Here is a 23,606-nt window from a genome sequence, read left to right as displayed (position 1 = left end):
CCTGTCAAACAGCGAGTGGCACAGTCCCATTGTGCTAGTCCTGAACCCCAATGGGCCTCTTCAGTTATGGGTAGATTTCGGGAAGGTAAATGCAGTCTCTAAGTTTGATGCCTCGCTAATGGCCCAGATAGTTGAGCTCCTCAGCCATTTTGGAATAGACGGTTACATAACAAAGTCCGACCTCACAAAAAGGTCCTGGCAAATCCCCTTGGATCTTAGCTCCAGGCAGAAGACAGTATTTGCCACTCTGCCTGGGTTATTCCACTTATGACAAATCATCAAGTAGGACAGTTTCTGGGCTTTGCTGAGTATTGCTGATGCTTTGTTCTGGGTTTGCATCCATTGCAGTGCACCCCATAGCTCTTCTAGGCAAGGGCAGCCCCCACCGGGTGCGTTGGTCAGAGGAATTGCAGGACGTGTTCTGAGCCCTGGAGGAAAGCCTGTGTAGGGAACCTGTGCTTTTCAGCCCTGATTTCAACCATCAGTTCCTGGTCCAATGGATGCTTCAGAAGTGGGCGAAGGGTGGCCCTCTCTCAGGAGGTCCCTATGTCAGCTGGAAACACTTTCTCCAGGAATGCAGCTATGTGGTTCCAAAAAAGGAGGCCTCCACCGTTAAGTGAACTATTGATGACCTCCGCTACTATCTTTGTGGGCCCCTTTCATACTGATAACTGACAATACCCCCCCAAAATAGCCAAATACCATCCATGGGCTGACAGCCACCAAAGGCTCCAGGGCAAGGTGTGGGGCCTGGCTCTATGGGGCCTCAGGCAGAGGGGGCAGGACCGAGGGCTGTCCGGACTGCAGCATGCCCCCCTCCAAGTCCTCAGAGCCACATGGAGTGGCACTCAAGCAGCAATTTAAATGGACCTAGGGCTTGGGATGCTGCTGCTACCACAATAGTGGTTACAGCAGCCAGTAGGTCTGGGCCCCTTTGAATCTTCAGGCCCTGGGCCAATTGCACAACCCCACCCATTCCTACCTGGAATGGAGGAAACTAAAAGACTTCCCATAGTTAAGGCACAGGACCTTGGGTAAGGCAACACTGGCTCTGTATCCAGCCATAGTGAAATCTTCCTGTGTGAGCTAAATCTATGCCTCAGTTTTCCCATCTAGAAAATGGGTGCCCACCAGAAGTGCTGAGATGCTAAATTCAGCACTTTCAGATCCTTGAGTAGAAACACAATAGAAATGCAAAGAGCTATTGAAAGAGCCCTTGGCTTTCAGAATGGGAGGAGCCAAACTTAAGAGGTGTGGCCTCACATCTAGTCAGCTGCCTCTGTTGTTTCCAAGAGTACATTTGACCTTTCAGCCTTTCCCCATGAGGATGCATTTTACTCCTTACAAGGAGAAGTAAATGCTTTATTAAACAACATTAATTGCACAAGCATTAAACTTTCATTCTTTGCTACATTTGAGCCTTCTTGCAGAACTAAGTGTAAAAGGACAAAAAAACTTATAATATGAGGAAACATTTTAAAAATGTTTCTTTGATGCCAAAGCAGACAGACAGCCTTTGTGTTCTCACAGAAAGTTTAGGGATGGGGTAGGCAGAGGGGATTGGGCTGTTTCCAAGTAAATGTTTCCTTTTTTATATTAGTTTCTATGGTACCATTTGTAGAATGACATTCACTGGTTTGACACCCAATTTTCCTGCATAAAGCGAAGGTGCAGTCATCCTTTGCTTTCCCAGTCAGCTGCTACTCTCATCATGCTTCACTTCAATTATGCTCCTGAAGAGACATTATCATACTCGCAGAGGTAGTGAAAAATGCCTAAACAAAAATGCCTAAAAAAGTGAACAGTGTGTGGGAAGCTGGGGGCTGCTTGTGAAGTTGGTCATGTCATGTGGACAACTTAAGTCTGGTGTCATGATGGTAAAGTCCCAGTTCCTGGAGTTAAGCGATCCAAAGGAATCCCAGCTTTCCTTTAAAAAAAAAAGGAAAAAGAAAGCAAACCAGATCTGAACCATGACACCTAAAGCTCTGGAAACCAAAAGGGGAACAGAAGAACCCCCCGTTGTCATGGTTGTTGGAATTGGCAAAAGTCGTGTAAGTGGACTAAAGTCGGGGCCAGATATAGAAAGGTTCTGATTGCCTGTGACACCCCCACCTCAGCGTCTGCTCTTTATGATTGTTTTGGCCAGCCAGACTGAGTGAAAAATGATGGAGTTCATTTGTGCACCACCCTTCATCCTGAAAAAGAGACCCTACCTGGCTGTTGTAAAATGCGGGCACAAATTAGGCAAGGAAATGAAGACATTCCCAGTTTCGTGGCGGGACAGAGGGAGAGGAAAGGAGGGCGAAAACATCTGCAGAACATCAAGGGAGCAATGCATGAGCTCTCAAAACAAATTTAAAAAAATCAAATTAGTGTCGCTGGAAGCAGGCCAAAGCACCAGGACCCACTTGTAGAAACTTCCCTTGGGATCTTTGAAGACCAATGTGGTGAGGCTTTTCATGTAACCCAAAAGACAGCATCTCCAGGAATCCCATGTCCCTTAGCACCATAGTTGGGTACCTTAAAGAGAAGAGTCATCTTTCAAATTACCACCACTTCCTGCAGCAGGCAGGTGTTCCTGGGAGGATCTTGTAGCCTGGGACAGAATACAATGACAGCACAGCATAGCAATATCTGCAAGCATAGTGCCAGGGAAGCTAATCTCATGGTATTTCCAGACTAGCTGGAGCCAGCAAGTATAAGAAAAGCTTATTCTCCTGAGTTTTTTAGCCTAATGTCCAGTATCAGAAGACTGGCACAAGATGAGTCTCTGAAGTGAAACTCTGTGTGTTGCCTTTCACTGTTTTCCACTCAGATGCCGTATGACCTAGGATATTCCAAGATGAATCTGAAATACAATCGATGAGGACAGGTAGCCTTGCTGGAAGGGAGGAAGAAGAGAGATGAGTCGATGAGTAACAATCACGAGAGGTCGGATGGACTTGTAGTTAAGGGACCTGATTTCTGAGTTCAGCTCCTGTCACTGCCACTGAGTTCCTGATTGACCTTGAGCAAATCATTTTATTTCTGCCTCAGTTCCCCATCTGCAAGACAGAGGCAGAAATTCCTTTCTCCCATTCCCATTCTCATTTTAGACTGGAGCTCTTTGGGGAAGAGAATGAATCAATGTGTATATACAGTGGCTAGCGCAATAGGGAGCCCACGCTTGGTTGGGGAATGTAGGTATAACACAATAAGCAGGAGTAGAACTATAAAGGATGTTAACCTGTTTGCAAGGAGGAGTAAGTGGAATTTAGGCAACATCTTTAACTCAGGTTTCTGGGACAAAGATGATCTAATACTTCAAGCAGAATTTCTTAGAACAACATAAGGAGGGGATGAAGAGGGTGATGAAAGGAGGTTTTAGCAACAGTGTAATCCAAGTTCTTCTGGCTAAGTTGTTAGCTCTGTCAGAATACCAGAACCAGGTGTGTAAGGCTGATAGCAGGGGTGTGAGATATTATAGGAGCTGCCGCTAGCCCAGTAGGGAGACGTTAGTGTCAAGGAAGGCCAAACAAATTGGAATTTGCATGATGTATGACTTGGAAATAATTTCTGAAATAACCTTATGAAAAAGGTGACTTCACTGGGAGCAAGACTGAGCCTCTCATTACTTGAGAAAAGGGTTAGATACAGAATATATGATACTCGCCAACTTGGACAGGCTATGTTTGAAACTCCTGATGGGACTGTGCTGTAGCATGCTGCAATGAAATCTGCCCAATCAAAAAGTTGTTTTTCAGGCATCAGATGGCCTCATTTGTTTTCAAAATGTGCAATCCTTGGGGAGCTGGATATTTACAGGAAGTTGCTAGTGTTATTATTTTTTTCCAGAATATCAGAGTCAGACTTGTAGGCGTTTTAAAAAGTGTAACATTGCTGTGGTAAAAATGATAAACCTTAGTAACGAAGGAAGCCATTTCAGAAGGCAGTCAGAACAGAGAAAAACAAACGAGAAAAGAAGGTAGCTTTGAAAGCTGCTTTAAGCAACTTTCAATGCTTTTAAAAAAGTTTACAGAGCTAAACTAGTGTGGTTTTAAACAGAATGCTGCATGTTTATTTCTGAGGCTTCAGGAGCTGTGTATAGAAATAATACGTTTCCACGTCCTCCCAACACCCTGCCTATTCTGGCTCTGCCCTTATGGCTCTTTTTGCCCCTGAATCTGCACAGAACCCATTGTGGGATTAGTGTGGTTAATAGGAGTTGATATTGAAACACAGTGTACATATCAGTAAGAAGAGGAAGCTCCCAGAGAGAATCACAGAACTCAATGAAATCAATAGAGAAGCGTGAGCAGGACAGCAAACACAGAGATGAGTGCAAAAGCCAAGATAAAGGTGAACTGCACACATTTTTAAACACTTTATGGCACAAGGCAGGTGAGGTAATACGATTTATTGAACCAGCTCCTGCTGGTGGAAGAGACCAACTTTTTAGCTGATCTGGACCTACATGAGTACATGTGAAATTATTTGTGAAAGAATAATTCACAAAGAAATTCAGAGCTATTTAAAATGGAATTATTATGGCATTTATACTGAAATGAGTCACTAACAGTTTGGATTCTATACAAAGCCACTCACTTGTTAGAGTTCTGCTTATTTTATTTTGTCACAATTAGATCCCATTGAGACAGCATGCAATTTTTGGCCCTGATCCCACGAATGCTTAAGGCTCATGCATAGCTTGACTCACCTGAATAATCACGCTATAGAGTTGCCCATGTGAGCACAATACTTACACATAAGCTCAATTGTTTCCATGGATGGGGCCTCTGTCTCATCCCAGACACCAGATTCACCTGACACACCAACCTGGATGAAAGGTGTACACATGTTGGGAAATGGGAGACTGGGCAAACAGTACAAGGAATGGGGAAGGATCGCAGTGTTTAATAGAAAAACACAAGTGTTTTACTTTCAGGGATCCGTATGAGAGCTAGCCAAAACTTCTGTAATAAAACCCGTCGAAAGCTGAGAGTTTTGTTTTGCTTTTAATTTCCAATGTAAAGTTTGGGGCAAGTTCACTAAAGTTTGTGAACTTTTCAGGAACCCTGGGCTAAGTTTTAAGCACGCCTGGGCTGATTTATGGTTTGGGGGCAAATCTGGATGGTTTTGACCCCAAGCCACAAAAAACATGACAGCTTTGCCTGCATTTAGCTTTCAGTTTTAGCCTTTAGTTGAACTCAGAACAAAGTGGAACTGGGGGTTAGAACCCACACAGGTCAAAGCTGATGCTTTGCATGAAACCCTGGGAGTTGCTTTGTTTCTGACAACTCTTGTTAGTATTGAGCTGCAGAGCAGGTCTAGTTTGGACTACATACATCAGGGTGGGCAATAAAATGGTGGTGGTTTGCCAGGGTTAGCTCTGAAAGGCAACTGCCACTATATTTACCTGCATGGCTGCAGGTACCGACAATTGCAGCTCCTGATGGCTGCGTATCACTGTTCCTGGCCAATGGGAGTGGTTCGAATTGGTGTGGATCTGGATACTGCTTCCCGCATTTCCCATTGGCCAAGAATGGCTATCCACAGCCAATGGGAGTGCAGGTAGCTATAGAAGAGGGAGCCTGCCAGAGGATAACCCTGGCAAACCGGATCTGGCCTGTATGTCGGTTTTTGCTCACCGCTGACATACATAGCGAATGAAAGGTGTCAGCATTTCAGACCTGTGCAGTGTGAATGAATTATATCTCATCCGCATGAGAGTTGATGGAGCACAAAGATGTGTTCACAAGGTCACTCAGGGCCCCAGTGTTCTCAGTCCAATCCCTTCTCAGCAGGTGTCCTCACAGGACAAAACCACCATCACCACTTCACTAACAGATACCATGCTGGAAGTCTCAGTCACCTTCTTTCTTTAGAGGTGATTCCTCCCAAAAGAGGAATGAGAATTGAGACACACCGACAGCAAAATTAGGTAGCCCTTGTCTGTGTTGTGTTCATTCTGTAGATCTAGTTGTATTCACATTGGCACCCTTTAAATATTACGTTTCCTTTAATAGATAAGATGACATTTTTTAAAAATGTAAACAAAACTATGTTTTTGGCTATGGAAAAGCAATGGGTCCTGCATGTTTTCCAGTTCCTTTCTGTTTTCCTTTTCTTGTGTGCATCAGTTCTCTTGAGATGTTCCCTTCCAGGGCCAAAGCACTATAACCCTCTAGGTTGACAGACTATGCAGCAGGAAGGGATTAACGTGACCCTATCGTTGGACCCCCTTTGTAACACTGAACAATGGGATGTATTACATCCTGTTTGAAGCAGAGCAGAGCTTTTAGAAAAATATCCAAACTCGAATTAAAAATTGCTAATGATAAAAGAATCCACCACTGCTTTTGATTCCAATTGATTTTGATTAATTTCTCTCACTATTACATTTTGCGACTTACTTCCAGTCTGTATTTATCTAGTTTCAACTTCCAGCCCTTGGGCCGTATTATACCTTTGTCTGCTAGATCAGAAGGCCTATGATCTTCAACTTTTTGTTCCCCACTTATGTACTTATGACAGTGACCAAGTCACCCCTTAACTTAAACGGAGGAGACGGAGCACCATGCATCTATCTCCGTATGCAGCATACGGCACGGCTTCCATTCTTCTGGAAGTTCTGCTCTGACAAATAGCCTTGAATTGTGGACACCAGAACTGGATGCAGCTCTCCAGCCATGGTTGTACCATTGCCGAGGGCAAAGGGATATCTGAGCAGACCATCTTGTTGCTTGAAATGGTGAAATTCCTTGCAATGTATCAGATTCTGCCACTCTCATGCACTTATTTGGGGTAATAGTGCCAAGAAAGCCATCCGACAGGTTAGCAGAATCAGGCCTCACGTGATTTCTTGAATGTAATTCAGAAAGCAATATTACTTCCAAAGGGGGAAACCTGAGAAGAGGATTTTTACAATGTAGCATTTTAATAGTGATATTTTCTGTGTTGGTTTCTGCAAAGCAACAGTGCAGTATTGAATTAGCTCCCCTGTGAGTGCCATTCTTTTTGTCAGCCCTAAATTACGTACCCACTTTTTAAAATATTAGCTTAACAATGGCAACCTCCTCTGCTTCTTTATGGCATGAGAATTGCTTGATTTGGGTTTTCCTCAGAGGTAATTTCTATTCAAGTCAATTAATATTTTTCTTTCCCTCTAGTGCTTGGGATTTGACACTCCCTTGAGTGCCAGCACACAGATAAAATAACAGGGCCTACTTCTGCAGCCAAGCCTTTAGGGCCTAAAGACTTGGCAGTTTACAGAGGTTGCACTCAGTAGAAAAATGAATGGAAGCATCTTTAAATAACAGTATTAGGGAGAGTCCACACCTCATTAAATGGCTACACAGTAACTATGTAGTCTGGTGTGTCAGCTGCTAGTGGAGTTTTCCTGGGACTACCAGCGCTGAGATTTAGGTGAAGAAATAATGAGCTGAGCAGAGGAGTAGGCAGGTCTTACTCCTGTTCGTATTGCACCATCTTTCCCAGCTATTCCCCTGAGACTTTCTATGGGAGTGCCTCATGACTAGCACTGTGCGGGTGTTAATATTCCCTGTGTATAAATTCCTCCAGGGAGGGGGAACTGTTATTTAAATGTGGCTACAGAACTCTGGAAGGATCACAAATTCCACAAGCCTGGTTCTCTTTCACTCAGCTTGGGAAAGCGCCAATCTGCTTGAAATTTACAATTTGTGCCTTCTAGCAGGCAGAGTCCTAGTGTGGTTGAGGTTAACCAAGCAAGACTATTTAGAGATAATAGCATTAGGAGATGTGTTACATTTTTAAAAGTGTCTCTCAAATTTGCTAGTCAGATGATTGAACTATGGTTAGGGCCACCCTAGCACTTCTGTAAATATAATTTATGTTGCTCAGGGGTGTGAAAAAAAACCCACTCTGAGCGACATAAATTACACCGACAGGAGGGCCAATGTGGACAGTGCTTTATTTTCTTACCACCCTCCCCTGACCTCCCCTGACTTCCTCACATTGTTTCCCTACTGTCACCCCAAGCAGCCATTAAGTTTTTTCTTTTGCATTTCAGTTGTTACCCTTATCCTCTCTCCACTTAACCCACACATTCAGAAAAAGCTTGGGTAAGTAGAAAGCTTTTGCAACGTGCCGCGAAGCATGTATAGTTGAGGAGTATATACAGTATAATTATGCATAGCACAATGAGACATCACGAAGAGCCTTTGTTTAAAACCGCTCCATCATGAGGACAGAATGAACAGCTTCATTGAGAAAATGCAAAAGCAGCTGCCTTTGGCCAGCGTCTGTTATTCTCTTTGGCAAAGACGTAGGGCCAAATTAATCCTTGGCGTGACTCTACTTGAAGTCAAAGAATTACACTAGGAATGAACTGAGCCCATTGCTTGTAGAATACAATTTTCAGATCCCCTTCTCCTAACTTGTACAATTTCTCTTTCTGTAGAAAGCCTGCGAGAAAGGAGACTCTGCTTCGAAAAAGGTAGGATTTCTTTTTAGCCACAGACTCAATACTTTTTCATTGTCCTCAGACTATTGTTAGCTGTTCTGTTTCTCTGCCGATACTGCTCCTGCAGCAACATGGCTGAGTAACTAACCAATCTTAGGAAAACCAATGATTTCAGTATATCTAAAATATTTCCATTAGTGAATGGACATGAAACATTCAATTGCATGGCACTGGGCAAAAGACTAAAATGTTGTTTCTGAAAGCATTTATTCCTTACAAACGGGAGAGTGAGTCTGGAGACCTCCAGCAACCAAATAACAAATAAAAAGCCCTCGCCAGTAGAAATGACAAGTCATAGTCATACATCAGTTGCAAGTAAAAAAGTTCCATGAGAGCGAATTTTTGACTGGATTTAATAAACTAGACTGATACTTACTAGCCAAAGTTAAAAGGATGGTTGATGTTTTATGTTTGTTAGTTTTACAGTGGAACATTTTACCCAGCCATGAGCCCGAGTGGTGCCTCTCAAATAAAACCCTGCCATTTATAATTTGTCTTGTGCTGAGGCTCCCTTTGTTTGTATACAAGGCAGCTGGCAGGGGTACTGGCCTCCCTCGAGTAGAACTTTGCCAGCGCTAACTAATCAATATTCAGCTGAGTAGGCTGCTCATTATGTGGCCATTGATTATCTCTGGAAGTTACTCCCTTGGTATGTATCCCACTCGGTAGTTGCTTCCCTGTACCACATTTCACAAATCCCTGTGAACACAAGTATCCTTGTGTGCAAAGCTCCGGCATGGAATCTGGTATCCATCTGGAGCACAGACAAACTAACCTGGTCTCAGGTATAAAGAGGCAATGTTGAGGTGACAGGCCTGTTGCAGCCCTATGTCTTTCTTTTGACCAAAACGGATCTGAACACTTAATCCCTAGGAACCTTTTTATCAGGAGTTTTAAGTTACACTAGTGGGGGCGTCTGAGGAAGTGGGTCTGGCCCACAAAAGCTCATCATCTAATAAACCATCTTGTTAGTCTTTAAAGTGCTACATAGTCCTGCATTTTGCTTCACCAGTGGGGGCGTCTGCTCTGTTTTACTTACTTGTCATTGGATACTATACAGTCAATTTAAATACATCATCTTATGTGGCTGTGCAGAGGAGTAAGAACCCACCCACTCATGTCCCTTTTGTGGCTGCGTGAGAGCTGCCCAAATCATCATAGGAAGAGAGAGCAAGGGCCGCACAGCCCAAATTATCCCCCCATAGCAAGTGGACAGGAAGGGATGGGGAGTGGCAGACCCATAGTGTTGTTCCTACTACGTACCCATGTACTGGGCTTGCAGCAGGGCGCATGCTATACCCCGAAACAGTATAGAATCATTCACTCTCTTGTCTCTCCAGTGCAAGAGACGCTGTGCTTTCCAAGTGCTCTTCTTGAAGCAGGGCATCTAGGCACTGCTCCGTAGTCTAATGCTAGCTCTTATACGCCAGGATGCCAGTCCACCATGCTAGGTAGCCTAGTAATTTAGAATCCACAATCCGCACCCCACCAATTGCCAGTCCTTAAAGCAGTGGTAGAAAATCTGCCTACTAGGTGAATAAAGAGAATGTAATGATCCCAAGGCATAATACTGCTAGATTGAGAATACAGAGTTACGCATGTCCGAGTGGTATATATAAATACTGACACTTCATGGCACAGATGTAGTGATGCCAATTTCAAACTTTTCAGCTTAGTTCAGGAGCAGGGATTAGAGTCATTTAGGAGCGTTCCAGGGAGGGGATCATATTTCAGGGGAGCAAGAATTCAGAGCAAGAGCTGAGAGACAGATGCCTGAGAAGGAAAGTAGCTGAAAGACCCATGTGAGAGTGAAACTGATCCCTGCCCCTCACTAGGGGCTGCCACTGATGGTGCGGCACAGAGACCAGGCCTGCTGTTTATTATTCCCTGATGCTGTGCAAAGGCAGAACACTGCATTTACGGGCATTCTGCAAGTGTCAACTCACCAGGGCTACTCACATTACTCAGTGTTGGAAACTGGCCTATCCTGGATTATTGCTTTACTTCAACTCCTTTTTGGTGTGCACCGCCGATTTGTCTGTGGCTTGTCAGGTGCAGCTGTCTATTTTGACATGTGTCTTTAGAGACAAGAGCTGGTTCAAAAGCCAACTCAGTGACCATCAGTAGCAGTATAATCTTGTCCCATCTCTTGCACGTACCAGAGAGTCAGTGACAGCTATGTGAAAAATGGCAAGCTGGCATCAGAATGGGTATATTTAGCCAGCCGGGTTTCCTGTCAGCTGTCTGTCTTCCTGATCAACAGAAAACGAGGCATGTGATGCTGTGAATCTATCTGGTTGCACTGAACGCTAAATGCTTAATAAGTCAGGGGCTAAAGGAAAGAGGAACAATGGGGAGGGGGAGAGAGCAGCTTCTCTGCTAAAGTGGAGGGTACGTCGTTATGAATAGGCATTAGACTGAACAAGACAAAGCCATTCAGTTTCCACTGTGAACTTTCCTAGTGTTTAATGAAATGCAACTATCTCTTGAGCTTCATTGATTTGGTTTCTAGCTTGCTGATGGAATTTGCATTGTAAGTATTCACTGCAGGCTTAGTCACTCTCCATACCAATAGAGATTCACATTTCCGAGTTGGGTTTGGTTTCAAAAGAGGCAGTGGCCACTCATCAGTACTGTGTTGCATGTCTCTGGCTTTACCTGCAAGAATCCATGCTAGGCACAAGAAGCCTCCTACCCTAAGGGGATGGAAGAAACTCACTGGATGGATATAACATCAAGGCTTCTCATGTCATGCAGATTCTTTACAATACCACAAACCTATTCTCCGTAACTTACTGTTAAACTCCCTGCTTGCTTCATTTGATTCTAATGTTTGATACAAGAAAACTTGAGACCAAATTAAATTATAATAATGATGTATAGCCATGACGGTATAGTCAGCAACTGCTCCATGAACCTAGGACAAAGAAACTGGAGTTAAAAACAATGTTTGGAGCATGTCAGCTGTCCCAGGTATGTACAATTTTTTATACTGAACTTTGGAGACTTTTGTTTTTGCTTTAAGCACATTTCACAGTGGTCCAAAGGGGAAAAGGGAAGCTGAAAAATAAGAGTGAAAAGGATAAAGACTATTTTGCAAAACTGAATGTTACTGTTTGAGGAGAAGGCCATACCAGTGGCATCCCATTTCAAACATGTAGGTGCTGAACAGGAGTTTTCATTTTTAAGGCCCTGCCAGGTATGTACGGGTCTGCATTCTGGAGACAAAAATGGAGTTTTGAAACTGGGGCCTCACACATTTAAATAGGTGGTATATGCTGAATTCTCCAAGGCAGCTGCACACCAATCTGCTGCTAGAAATCTCTGCAGGCTTTTGAAGCTACTCAGTTTTCTCCTTTGTTTTGGGTTTTCCTCTCAGCCAGTAGTGTACTGATGCTCCACCTGCTGGAGACAGACAGCTGTTGGAGTCAGAGAGCAATTGAGTTTTGCAGAGGAGTGGCCTTGTTAATAAGTCTTAGGGTATGTCTACGCTGGGCAGTTTTTAGAGACAAGGCAGTGTTGACATAGCCTTGTTGCTAAAAGTCAGCTGGTGTGAACACTGTTTGTCAGCACTTTTGCTGACAAAATACTTCCAACCCCTATGAGGAAGTTTCGCTTTGCTGCAAGGAGAGCGCTCTGTCAATACAGTGGTGTTCACACTTTCACTTGCCGTGGCAAAACTTGGTCATTCTTGGGCGTGGATTTTTTAAGGTTTGTCAATCAAGGGCAAGTGTAGATATACCCTTAGGGTGCGTCTAGACTGGCAAGATTTTGCGCAAAATCTTGCCAGCTGTCTACACTGGCCGCTTGAATTTGTGCAAAAGCACTGACTTTATAATGTACAAAATCAGTGCTTCTTGCGCAAATACTTTCACGCTTCTGCTTGGGAAAAGCCCTCTTGCGCAAGAATACTTGCGCAAGAGGGCCAGTGTAGACAGGGAAGAACTGCTCTGCGCAAAAAAGCCCCGATGGCTAAAATGGCGATCGGGGCTTTCTTGCACAAAATTGCGTCTAGACTGGCCACGGATGCTTTTGCACAAAACCACTTTTTGCGCAAAAGCATCCGTGCCAATCTAGACACGCTTTTGCGGAAATACTTTTAATGGAAAAACTTTTCCATTAAAAGTATTTCTGCAAAATCATGCCAATCTTGACACAGCCTTAGTGTACTGGCTTCATGTGCTGGTTGGAAGAAACTGCAGGCATGCCATTTCAGACTTTGGTGAGGGCTGGTGACCTGTGCATGCTGTAATGGGGGCAGGGAGCGAGACCATGGAAGGGCAGACCGAGGACAGTGGCTTCAGCAGTGTTACTGAGCATGCTCAGTACAAGCCCGGCAGCAAATGGTGGGGGGCCTACTCCATCAACTTTCCCCTCCATACACATCACCTGTTTTCAGGGGCTACTAAGGCTCTGGAAAACTGGGGGTTGGGGTTTTTTTTTTGGCAAATAACTTAGCAATTAGCTGACAGGAGCACTGTATCTAATTTTGATATAAAAGAAAGAAAATTAAATAAATATTAGACCCATTTAACTCTAATACTAACTAATATATTTATTCTTACTTTGTTACTAACTCTGTGGAGAAAGAGAGATTGTCAGGACTCCTCGGCTAGCTTTGGAAGGGGAGTGGGGTCTAGTGGGGTACATCATGGGGCAGATACATTTGGCTCTGTATAAAAACATCAGAATGGCCACACTGGATCAGATCAATGGTCAGTCTAGCCCTGAATCTAGTCTTCCAACACTGGCCATTGCCAGATGGCCTTCAGAAGGCTTGAAGAGGGAATCATCAAATGATCCAGCCCCTGCTGCCCATTCCCAGCTTCTGGCAAACAGAGGCTAGAGTGGGGGACCAGATCTGCATGCAGTGTTCAAGATGTAGGCATGCCATGACTTTATATAGAGGTAATATATTTTCTGTCTTATTATCTATTCCTTTCTTAATGATTCCCAATATTCTGTTAGCTTTTTAGACTGCCACTGCAGATTGAACAGATATTTTCAGGGAACTGTCCACAAGGCTTCCAAGATCTCTTTCTTGAGTGGTAACAGCTAGTTTAGACCCCATCATTTTTGTATGTATCGTTGGGATTATATTTTTCCATGTGCACTACTTTGCATTTATCAACCCTGAATTCTATCTGTCCTTATGTTGCCCATCCACCCAATTTTGTGAAATCCTTTTTGTAATTATTTGAAGCCAGCTTTGGATTTAACTATTTTGAATATTTTTTGTATCATCTTCAAATCTTGCCACCTCACTGTTTACCCCTTTTTAAAGAATAGTTATGGGAAGTTTAACAGCAACCGTGGAAATTCAGATCTTTTTTCCTATCTTTTATGTGGAGTACTTGGCAATGTTTTCATGATGAGCTAATGAGCCCTCACTTACTTGAATGACAAACTTTTTGTTATCTTAATCACCCTGCCTCTCTCTGTTTATAAACAAACTCCCTGTTCCAAAGGCAAATTAGGAGCAGCACAAACTCTGGCCATGCCTACACAGGCAGATGTAAAGCGCTTGCATTCACAGAGCGCAGCAGTGAAAACGCTATTGGATGTTCACTGTCAGCTCCCAGCACATTAATGTGCCCACGTTTGTGAGTGGCACTTATAGTGTCTTTCGGAGCAGTGCATTCTGGGCAGCTATTCCACTGAGCACCTCTACCTCTTCTTCTAGAGAGGTTTGTAGGGAGGCACAGGGTATCCTGGGTCCTGTTCCAGTGCCCTGCGGTGCATCACTTCACCTCCCAGAAACCTCTCTGCTTCTCTTTGCACGTGGCGCCATCTTTCAATGGCTTCTGTGCTGTGCACTCTGCTTCCTCAGTGTGGATTGCCAGCTATTGATGACAATGCTGTTAGGTCTCTCATCACAAATGGCAATTGAGTTATTCCTCAAGCTGCAAAGTGATGGCGAGGAGTCCGAGCAGTGTTCTTGTGGCATACGATTTCTTGAGGTGGCTTCACAGATGAACTGCTGCTTTATACTGATGCTCAGTCCTTCTTCAGTTCCTTTGGGAATGAGGTGTTCCCACTTTCACCCCTTTTTGGTGTGCTCTATGCTAAGAGACAAAGCACTTCTTATAAGGCATAAAAGTTACTCTTTGCCTCTGAGTTAAGCTTAGCTCAGCTGCTCCTGGATCAGCCAGGGGAAGTTCCCTTTCAGGGCACCGAGGGCATTTCCAGACTGCAAGCGTCTTTCGAAAGACAGTGTCCACACCTCAAAACCAGATCAAAAAAGTGACCTGCTTTTCCAAAAGAGAGCATCAAGACTGCATGGACTCTCTCTCGAAAGAAAGCCCTGATGGCTATTCACAGAATGGCCACTGGGGCACCTGTGCTTTTTTCAATTGCCTCTTCTTTCAAAAAATGTCCCTTTTCTACAGCCGCATGCGCCTTTTTTAAAAAGAGCTCTTTTGAAAAAGGCGGTCTTCCTCCGAAGTTGACGTTTACCAATGTTGAAAAATCCCCTGCGTTCTTTCGATTTAATTTCGAAAGAACACGATTGCAGTGTGGATGCAGGTGAAGTTTTTTCAAAAAAACAATGTAGTCTAGACATACCCCAAGTGTCTGTTTCAGGTATGGAGTTTGGTCTCTGGGCAGGTCTACATTACCCCTTGTATGGCTCTAATTTACATTGCTCAGGGTGTGAAAAAGTTCCTCTGTCCATACCCGCAGTCTGCCAGTTGAGATACTCTCCCACTGACATCACTTCTGCTTCCAGCCGAGGTGGAGTAATTATGCCAACGGGAGGGCACTGTCCTGTTGGCATAGTGTGTCTTAGGTGAGACAGCAGTGCAGATGCATCGGTGCGCCTATGCCAGTGTGGTGCAGCAGTATAGATGGGCCCTTAGCATGGCTCCGGTGTTGATTCCTATGAGGAGTTTGGTTAACTCTAAGGGTGTGTCCACCAATTGGCACACAATAGTTTCCAGTCCTGCAATTTGTTCTCTACAATTTAAAGAAAGAACAGAGCCCCTCCCATATAGTCACCATTTTGGGATGCCTTTTCTTGTCCTATCAGTTCCTGATTCCAGTCTGTGTATAACTTATGAAGGGGTGAATTTGGGGTCAGGGAAGCAAAAAGAACATTCCTTAAGAGCATCCCTCTTCCTAGCTGGAGGACACTAAGCTCAGAAACCTGGTACAGGCAGTCCCCGAGTTACGCGGATCTGACTTACGTCGGATCCGCAGCTACGAACGGGGCTTTTCTCGCCCCGGAGGACGGGAGCGGTGGGACGCCCAGATGCACCGTGGTCCGCCGCCCCCGTCCTCCAGGGCGAGAAAAGCTGCTCCCCGTCTCCCTTGTCTGTAGGGAGACAGGGAGCAAAGCCTTGGAGCACACCCGCAGCGGGACAGCCCGCTTTGCTCCCCGTCTCCCGACCAGCAGACCAGGGAGATGGGGAGCAAAGCCTCGGAGCATGCCAGCAGTGGGACAGCCGCGGCGCGCCTGGACTGTCCCGCTACCCGCGTGCTCTGCGGCTTTGCTCCGCGTCTCCCAGGTCAGCAGACTAGGGAGACAGAGCAAAGCCGTGGAGGACTTGGGCAGTCCGCCACCCCCGTCTCCCTGGTCTGCTGGGGGGGGAGGGGATGCAGCTAGTGCCCCCCCCCCCCCAGCAGACCAGGCTTTTCTTGCCTACCCCTGGGGTAGAGCAGCTGGGGGCTGCCGGGTTGGTCCCGCAGCGCCGCTCCGGACCAACCCAGCAGAACCCCAGCTGCTCTGCCCCAGGTGTCCTGATTCAGCTGCTGCTGGTCAGTTTCAGCAGCGGCTGAATCAGGACGCCTGGGGCAGAGCACTGGGGTGCTGCTGGGTTGCTCCAGTAGAGCCGAGGAGCCGTGCTACTGGAGCAACCCAGCAGCACCCCAGCTGCTCTGCCCCAGGTGTCCCCAAGTCAGCCGCTGCTGAAACTGACCAGTGGCTGACTACAGGAAGCCGGAGGCAGAGTTGCTCTGCCCCAGGCTTCCTGGAATCAGCCGCTGATCAGTTTCAGCAGCAGCTGACTTGGGGACGCCTGGGTTTCTTAAGTTGAATCTGTATGTAAGTCAGAACTGGCGTCCAGATTCAGCCGCGGTTGAAACTGATCAGTTTCAGCAGCGGCTGACGCCAGTTCCGACTTACAGACAGATTCAACTTAAGAACAAACCTACAGTCCCTATCTTGTACGTAACCCGGGGACTGCCTGTAATTAGAACTGTCCGGTCTGTATAGGCCAGATGACACGAATGGGTAAATGTGAGCTTAGTGTCCCAGCTTGCTCTGTGATGGACAATCTCTTCACATCACATGCACTGCATGATGTCTAGTCAAAATGACTTCCCCAGCTCAGGACTTGAACAGCTGGGAATGCTGAAAATCAGAGCTCTGTGGAGGAAGCTCGTAGGAGTCTGGTCACACTATGAATAGCAATTCCCGATTGCCACTCATTTTTATGCATTCCAGTGGACACTTAAACCTGCCACCCCTCTTAATGCTAAACTAAGTCATTGTGCTATTTGCAGTCAGTGAAGGTGGATCAGTGAAGAGTGGACAGCTATACACTTCCCAGTACTTGGGAAGCTGGGGTTGATAGCCTCATACTCATATCTGCCTGGCTTTGCAGGTCTCCTCAGGTACTGTCAATACTAATGCATGGGCATAATAATTAAGATGCCTTTTCAGTGTGGGCATGTGGCCTTTGTAGGCAATTGCATGAGGCTATTTGATAGCTCTTTTCAACATAGTTCCTTGGAGGGACATTTCATTACAATCTGATGGATTCTATACAGCACGCAAGAAACCTTATGAAGCACTGTAATTATACTGAGGCAACACCAAGAGAACAAAACCTTGTAAGATTGCACGATAACAAACATTTCAAACCATATTTGTCTGTAGCAATATTGCCGCAGTCATCAAGTGTGCAGTAAGTCAAAAGTGTCTGTACCGTAAAGAGAATGGAGAGAGTGCCTTATTTTCCAAAGACAGATTTACAGTCCAATAAATGCTGCTGGCATACTATATGCAATAAGACATATTGATAACCCTTATTTAATCATCATAATCCAGATGAAAACCCTTTGGAGACTAGTATCTAACTTCGCAATTCTGAGCCACGGACAGATTTCAGTAGCACAATTGATATAATCATTTTGCAGTGTTGCTGATGGGGGTAAACTCTGCAGGAACGAATCACTGGATGCCAGAATCTCTCAAAGCATATTCAAAACATTTAGGGTATGTCTACACTACAGAGGGAGGTCAAAACTGTTGCTGTTGATCTTCCAGAGTTCAAATTAGTGGTCTAATTAAGAGAGCTAATTCGAAGTGAGAGGGGTACGCCGGTTGGTGCCGGTAACCCTGCTTTCATGAGGAGTAAGGGAAGTTAAAGAAAGAGTGTTCTTCCTTCAACTTCCTGCTGTGTGGACAGCGCCAAAAGCTGAGTTAAGTTATTTCGACTTCAGCCATGCAATTAATGTGTCTGAAGTTGCGTATTTTAACTCAACCTTGTTTTGTAGTGTAGATGTACCCTTAAGGCATTAACTTGTTTTTGTTTTATTCATTGCATGCTGATAGTTGCTGAATGACAAATGAAGAAATAATGTAGAATGACCACAGTAGCATCACAAACTGCAATTACAATGAAAGCCATCAGAGTAATCGCATAAAGGTTTATAAATAAAGTCACATTTCTATTCAATTATGTGTTAAGGAAAACTCCAAAGCACTGCTTTTAACATCCATTTTCCTCCTTCCATTCCCTAGTTTAAAAAACTCCACGAGTGGTCCCTCTACCTCAAACTGCCTTTCCCCTCCCCTGCTGACTGGAATTAAGCACACATCACTCTCTATAGATATCCTTGCTCTGCCATCCAGTTCAGAAGACCCACTTTTGAAGTTGCGACAAGGAGTCCTATGTCACCTTATAGACTAACAGATGTATTGGAGCATAAGCTTTTGTGGGCAAAGACCCACTTTGTCAGATGAAAGTAGTGGAAAATTCCAGAGGCAGGTATATATATGCCGGCCAGAATAAGGCTAGAGATAACGAGGTTAATTCAGCCAGGGATGGTGAGGCCCACTTCTAGCAGCTGATCTGTAGGTGTGAATTGTAGATCCAGACTAATATGGACTTTTGACATTAACATCTCTGAGTAGGTATTGCCCTTTGTGCAGCAGTGGTTGAAAAAATCCTTATATGACTAGTTCCTTCTTAAGAAAGGAGTATTTTTCTAAAAATAGACATTTTTATAGTTTTCACAACTTATAAAGATAAAAAAAAAATCTTCAGCGCAGCTGACAAAGTCTGGATTTCTCTTCAGCATGTCTGTGTAGAAGGGTACAAGGATTCTTTCCCTGTCTGATTCTTCCTACAGATGGATCAGGCACAGAATTGCAGGCAACTGGCTCTGTGGACATGGAAAAGTCAGTGGATGTGATATACCTTGACTTTAGCAAGGCTTTTGATACGGTCTCCCACAATATTCTTGCCAGCAAGTTAAGGGAATGTGGACTGGATAAATGGATAGTAAGATGGATAGAAAGATGGCTAGAAGGCCGGGCCCAGCCGGTAGTGATCAATGGCTCGATGTCAGGATGGCGGTCGGTTTCTAGTGGAGTGCCCCAAGGTTCGGTTCTAGGACCGGTTTTGTTCAGTATCTTTATTAATGACCTGGATGAGGGGATGGATTGCACCCTCAGCAAGCTTGCGGATGACACTAAAGGCCTTTTATTCAGTTCTGGTGAGGCCACATCTGGAGTATTGTGTCCAGTTCTGGGCAAGGCTGGCTTTAGGCTGATTTGGCAAATTCCCCAGAATGGGGCCCCGTGCCTAAGGGGGCCCCGCTCCCAGGTGAGTGATGCACGCGCAGTGCTCCCTTCTGGATGTGTGACGCATGTGCAGTGCTCCCCCCTGGGCGTGTGACGCACACGCAGTGCTGTCCCGGGCACATGGCACATGCACAGACCGCTGCGTGTGCGGGGCCCCGCCCCTGGAATCAGGCCCTGCACTTCTTAAAGCTGGCCCTGGTTCTGGGCCCTCCATTATAGAAAGGATGTGGATGCATTGGATAAGGTCCAGCAGAGGGTGACCAAAATGATCAGGGCGCTGGAGCACATGACCTATGAGGAGAGACTGAGGGATTTGGGTTTGTTTAGTTTGCAGAAGAGAAAAGTGAGGATAGCAGCAGAGTTGTTGACTCAAGTCCCATGACTTGAATTTGAGTCCGACTTAAGTCACCTAGGTGACTTGACTTGAGACTCGACTTGGGTTCATTGTTTGTGACTTGAGACTCGACTAATTTTGTTAAATTGACTTGGTGAAAAAATTGTCCGAAAATGCTGATATTGATGGCTTGTACATTTTTTAAAATTAAGACTTGAGACTCAACTTGGGACTTGACTCGAAAGTGACTTTAGGGACTCAAGACTCGACTTGAGACTTGAACTGTAGTGACTTGAGACTGAACTTGGACTTGACAATGATGACTTGAAAACAACACTGGATAGCAGCCTTCAACTTCCTGAAGGGAGGTTCCAAAGAGGATGGAGAAAGGCTGTTCTCAGTGGTGACGGATGGTAGAACAAGGAGCAATGGTCTCAAGTTACAGTGCGGGAGGTCTAGGTTGGATATTAGGAAAAATTATTTCCCTAGGAGGGTGGTGAAGCACTGGGATAGGTTACCTAGAGAGGAGATGGAATCTCCATCCCTAGAGGTTTTTAAGTCTCGGCTTGACAAAGCCCTGGCTGGGTTGATTTAGCTGGGATTGGTCCTGCCTCGGGCAGGGGGCTGGACTTGATGACCTCCTGAGATCTCTTCCAGCTCTATGATTCTATGAAGTCTGGCTACCGTCCTGCTGATTTTATCATTGTGCTGAGCAGACTAGTCTGTTGGATTGTACAGCAGTTACATTCAATGAGTATTTGCGTACAGAGTTGCTTATCACATCGACTGCTGTAGAAATGGGAGTCCTCCAGCCACAGAACAGTGTGAATAGCAGCACAAGCTTTTGGAAAGAGGCCCAAGCAACAGGCCTGAAGTCTGTACTGGAGACATCACATGAGTCAGCCAGTGTCCATGGTTTTTTAGCGATAGGTTATGTCTGGTCCTTATGGTGAGGGAAGGTGGCCCATATGCTCCTATATGCTTTCCTTCCTACCACCCCAAGAACCAAGGAGAATTGTAATTCTTTCTTTGGGAGAGCAGAGGAACTTCTCCATTCAATCACTTCTAGAGAGGGCTAATCATTCCAGAAACCTAAGAACTTCAGAATGGCCATACTGGGGGGGGTCAGACCAAAGGTCCATCTAGCTCAGTAGCCTGTCTGTCAACAGTGGCCAATACTAGATACCTCAGAGGGAGGAAACACGACAGGTAATCCTCACGTGATCCCTCTCCTGTCACCCATTTCCAGACAAACAGAGGTTAGGGACACATTCCTACCCATTCTGGCTAATAGCCATTGATGGACCCAACTTCCATGAATTTATCTAGTTCTTTCTTGAACCCTATTAAAGTCCTGGTCTTCACAACCTCTTCTGGCAAGGAGTTCCACAGGCCGACCATGAGCTGTGTGAAGAACTATCTACAATGACTCCAAGATCTCTCTCTTGAGTAGTTATAGCTAAATTAGTCCCCATCATACTGTATATGTAGTTGGGATTATTTTGTCCAATGTACATTACTTTACATTTATCAACATTAAATATTAAATGCCATTTTGTAGCCTACACACTTAGTTTGGTGAGATCTTTTTGAAGCTCTACACCAGTATTTCTATATTGTGTTACCAACTTTTTCCAGGCCAGCACTAAAAATTACCCAAATCTGATGAAAAATTCCCAGATTATTTTTTATATGTTATAAAGGCTATTTTAGCTAAAGTTAATTCCTTCGTTTTAATATATATATATATATATATATATATATATATATATATATATATATATATATATAAACTCGAAATATATGACAATAATTTTGATGATTTTATGATGTTCTCTATAATTAAAAATATAATGTTATTAAAGCTGCACTTTTAATCCAAAAATAATTGTTTTCTATATATCCAAATATCCTTAATTGCTTCATGGATGGTATTTCATAAAATGAAAGAATAATAAAACATTTTAATTATTTTACTCCTGTCAGATAAAATCAGTACAGTATACACGTCAGTATACATTTCAGTTATATATGATGAATAAAGAAACTTGTCAAATATAAAACATTTTCGTTTCATATAAAACGGATAGAATATTTAATACATAATACTTAACTATCACGATGAGTTTTACTCATCAGATGAGTCATGACTTGACTCCTCGCTAGAAATGTCATCACCATCATTAATATTTTTATCAGTCTGACCGCCAGTTTTTCTGGCATATCCCTGTTTGTACATATTTTTATTGTCAACTTAAATGCTTCTTTGTAATTACAAAACTAGAACATTTCTTTTTTTTTTTTGCTTTAAAAGCTGATCTGACAATTACACCAGAATTAAGTGTTTTAGTTTTCATGTTACTCCTTTTCTTAGTTTTAATGTCTGTAACCATTGAAAAAATTCTCTCACATTCTGCATTTGAATGTGGCAACGCTAAAACCTTTTGAGCTAATTTACAAATGTTTGAAAACATAAATTTTCCAGAAAAATATTTCATTTTAGAAATGTTATGCCACATTTCATCAACAGGCTTATTCTTTACACATTCAATTTGATTTGATTCTAAAGAAAATGGCAAGACTCTGAGTTCACTCTGAGCAGAGTTCACAAATATTGCACAAAGTTTTGAGATTTTTTTTTCTTTATCTACATCAACATTAAGACAAATTTTAGGATCTATAAATCCAACCTCTGAGAAAATTACTGAGTCAAGTGGCAGCCTGCACTGCATTTCTTGACAGCAAGTGATGTAATAAAGCTGAATCACTTTTCTTACATTCATAGCTACACTAGGATCAACACATTTTAAATACTCATCACACTCTGGACTAGTAAACATTTCATTAATTTTGATAAAATTAGAGGGATGCGACACATTAACTTTCGTTAATTCACCTTTTAGGAAATGTGGTTTTAAGTAATTTGTTGCAATTACTTTGAAAAGTTTCACTGACTCTGGTTTAATGCAATGAATGAGTGGAGATTTGCTTTGAAAGAGAGCATTGGATTTGTTCATGTAATCCAAAACATATTTCAAAAATAGTAGGTAGGCTTTGAGCTCTGGATTACACATTGCATCATATATTTCTTTGGCTTTTGTACTTTTTTTGATCGACACACTCAAGTTGTATATAGTTAAACAGAGCATCCCACAACACTAATATTCTATTTACACAAGGGTGCACAGCTAACCACCTTGTTTGACTTGGTTTTAACATAGATAACTTTAAATGGAGAAAATATTCAACCATCTCCTCAATTTCTTCTTTCTTTTTAACACTATGTGCTGGATAGTTAGTGATATTTGTTATAAACTGCTTTACGAAATCAGGCACAACTGTAGAAGCTGAATTTGATATCAGAGCTTATGTATGGCAAATACATCTGAGCAAAACAACATTTGGAACATCCTCTCTAAGTTTAGAGAAAAAGGAATTCTTTGCTCCTAACATCAAATCTGCACCATCACAAGCAACACCCAAAATATTATTCAATGGGATATTTTTTTTTAACATTGATGCCTTGAATTTAGTATAAATGCCTTCCGCTGTACAATTTTTAGATTCAAGTTCAATGAGTTCTAATAATTGACAGGCAACCCTATTTACCAACTGAGAGCAGTTTTTGATCAATCTGAATCATCCACAAATTTTTATTCTAAAGGAACGACAAAATGAACAGAAATTTTAATTTTATTGAAAATTTCCCAGGATTTAACAGATTTTCAAGAAAATTCCCAATTTCTCATTTTGACACATTTTACTCAGAAATTCCCAGAATTTGGGAAATTTCCCAGGATATAGAAACACTGCTCTACACAGTCCGCTTTGGCTTTAACTATCTTGAGCAGTTCAGGGATGGGTAGGTACACAGTAAAGGGCAGGAAGATGCCTTCCAGTCTGCAGTGGTTACTAGAGTCAAGTGGGTGCATCGTGGATAGCACACTGTATTCCCCAAAGAAAGGTGTCGCATGCACCCT

At 43.6% G+C, this 23,606-nt stretch overlaps 1 protein-coding gene across 1 annotated transcript in view; it reads left to right on the top strand.

The window, feature by feature from the left end:
- The window catches only part of LOC102450331 (uncharacterized), a 317,538-nt gene that overhangs the window by 6,303 nt on the left and 287,629 nt on the right, over positions 1–23,606 (top strand). Inside the window, 1 exon segment of the mRNA XM_006125203.4 lies at positions 8,420–8,455. Within this exon segment, the coding sequence (XP_006125265.2) occupies positions 8,420–8,455 (36 nt within the window).

The sequence above is a fragment of the Pelodiscus sinensis genome, chromosome 10 (genome assembly GCF_049634645.1).
Source record: "Pelodiscus sinensis isolate JC-2024 chromosome 10, ASM4963464v1, whole genome shotgun sequence".
NCBI classification, from domain to species: domain Eukaryota; kingdom Metazoa; phylum Chordata; order Testudines; family Trionychidae; genus Pelodiscus; species Pelodiscus sinensis.
The sequence above is the reverse complement of the archived record's forward strand: the minus strand, read 5'-3'. Positions and strand labels throughout refer to the sequence as shown.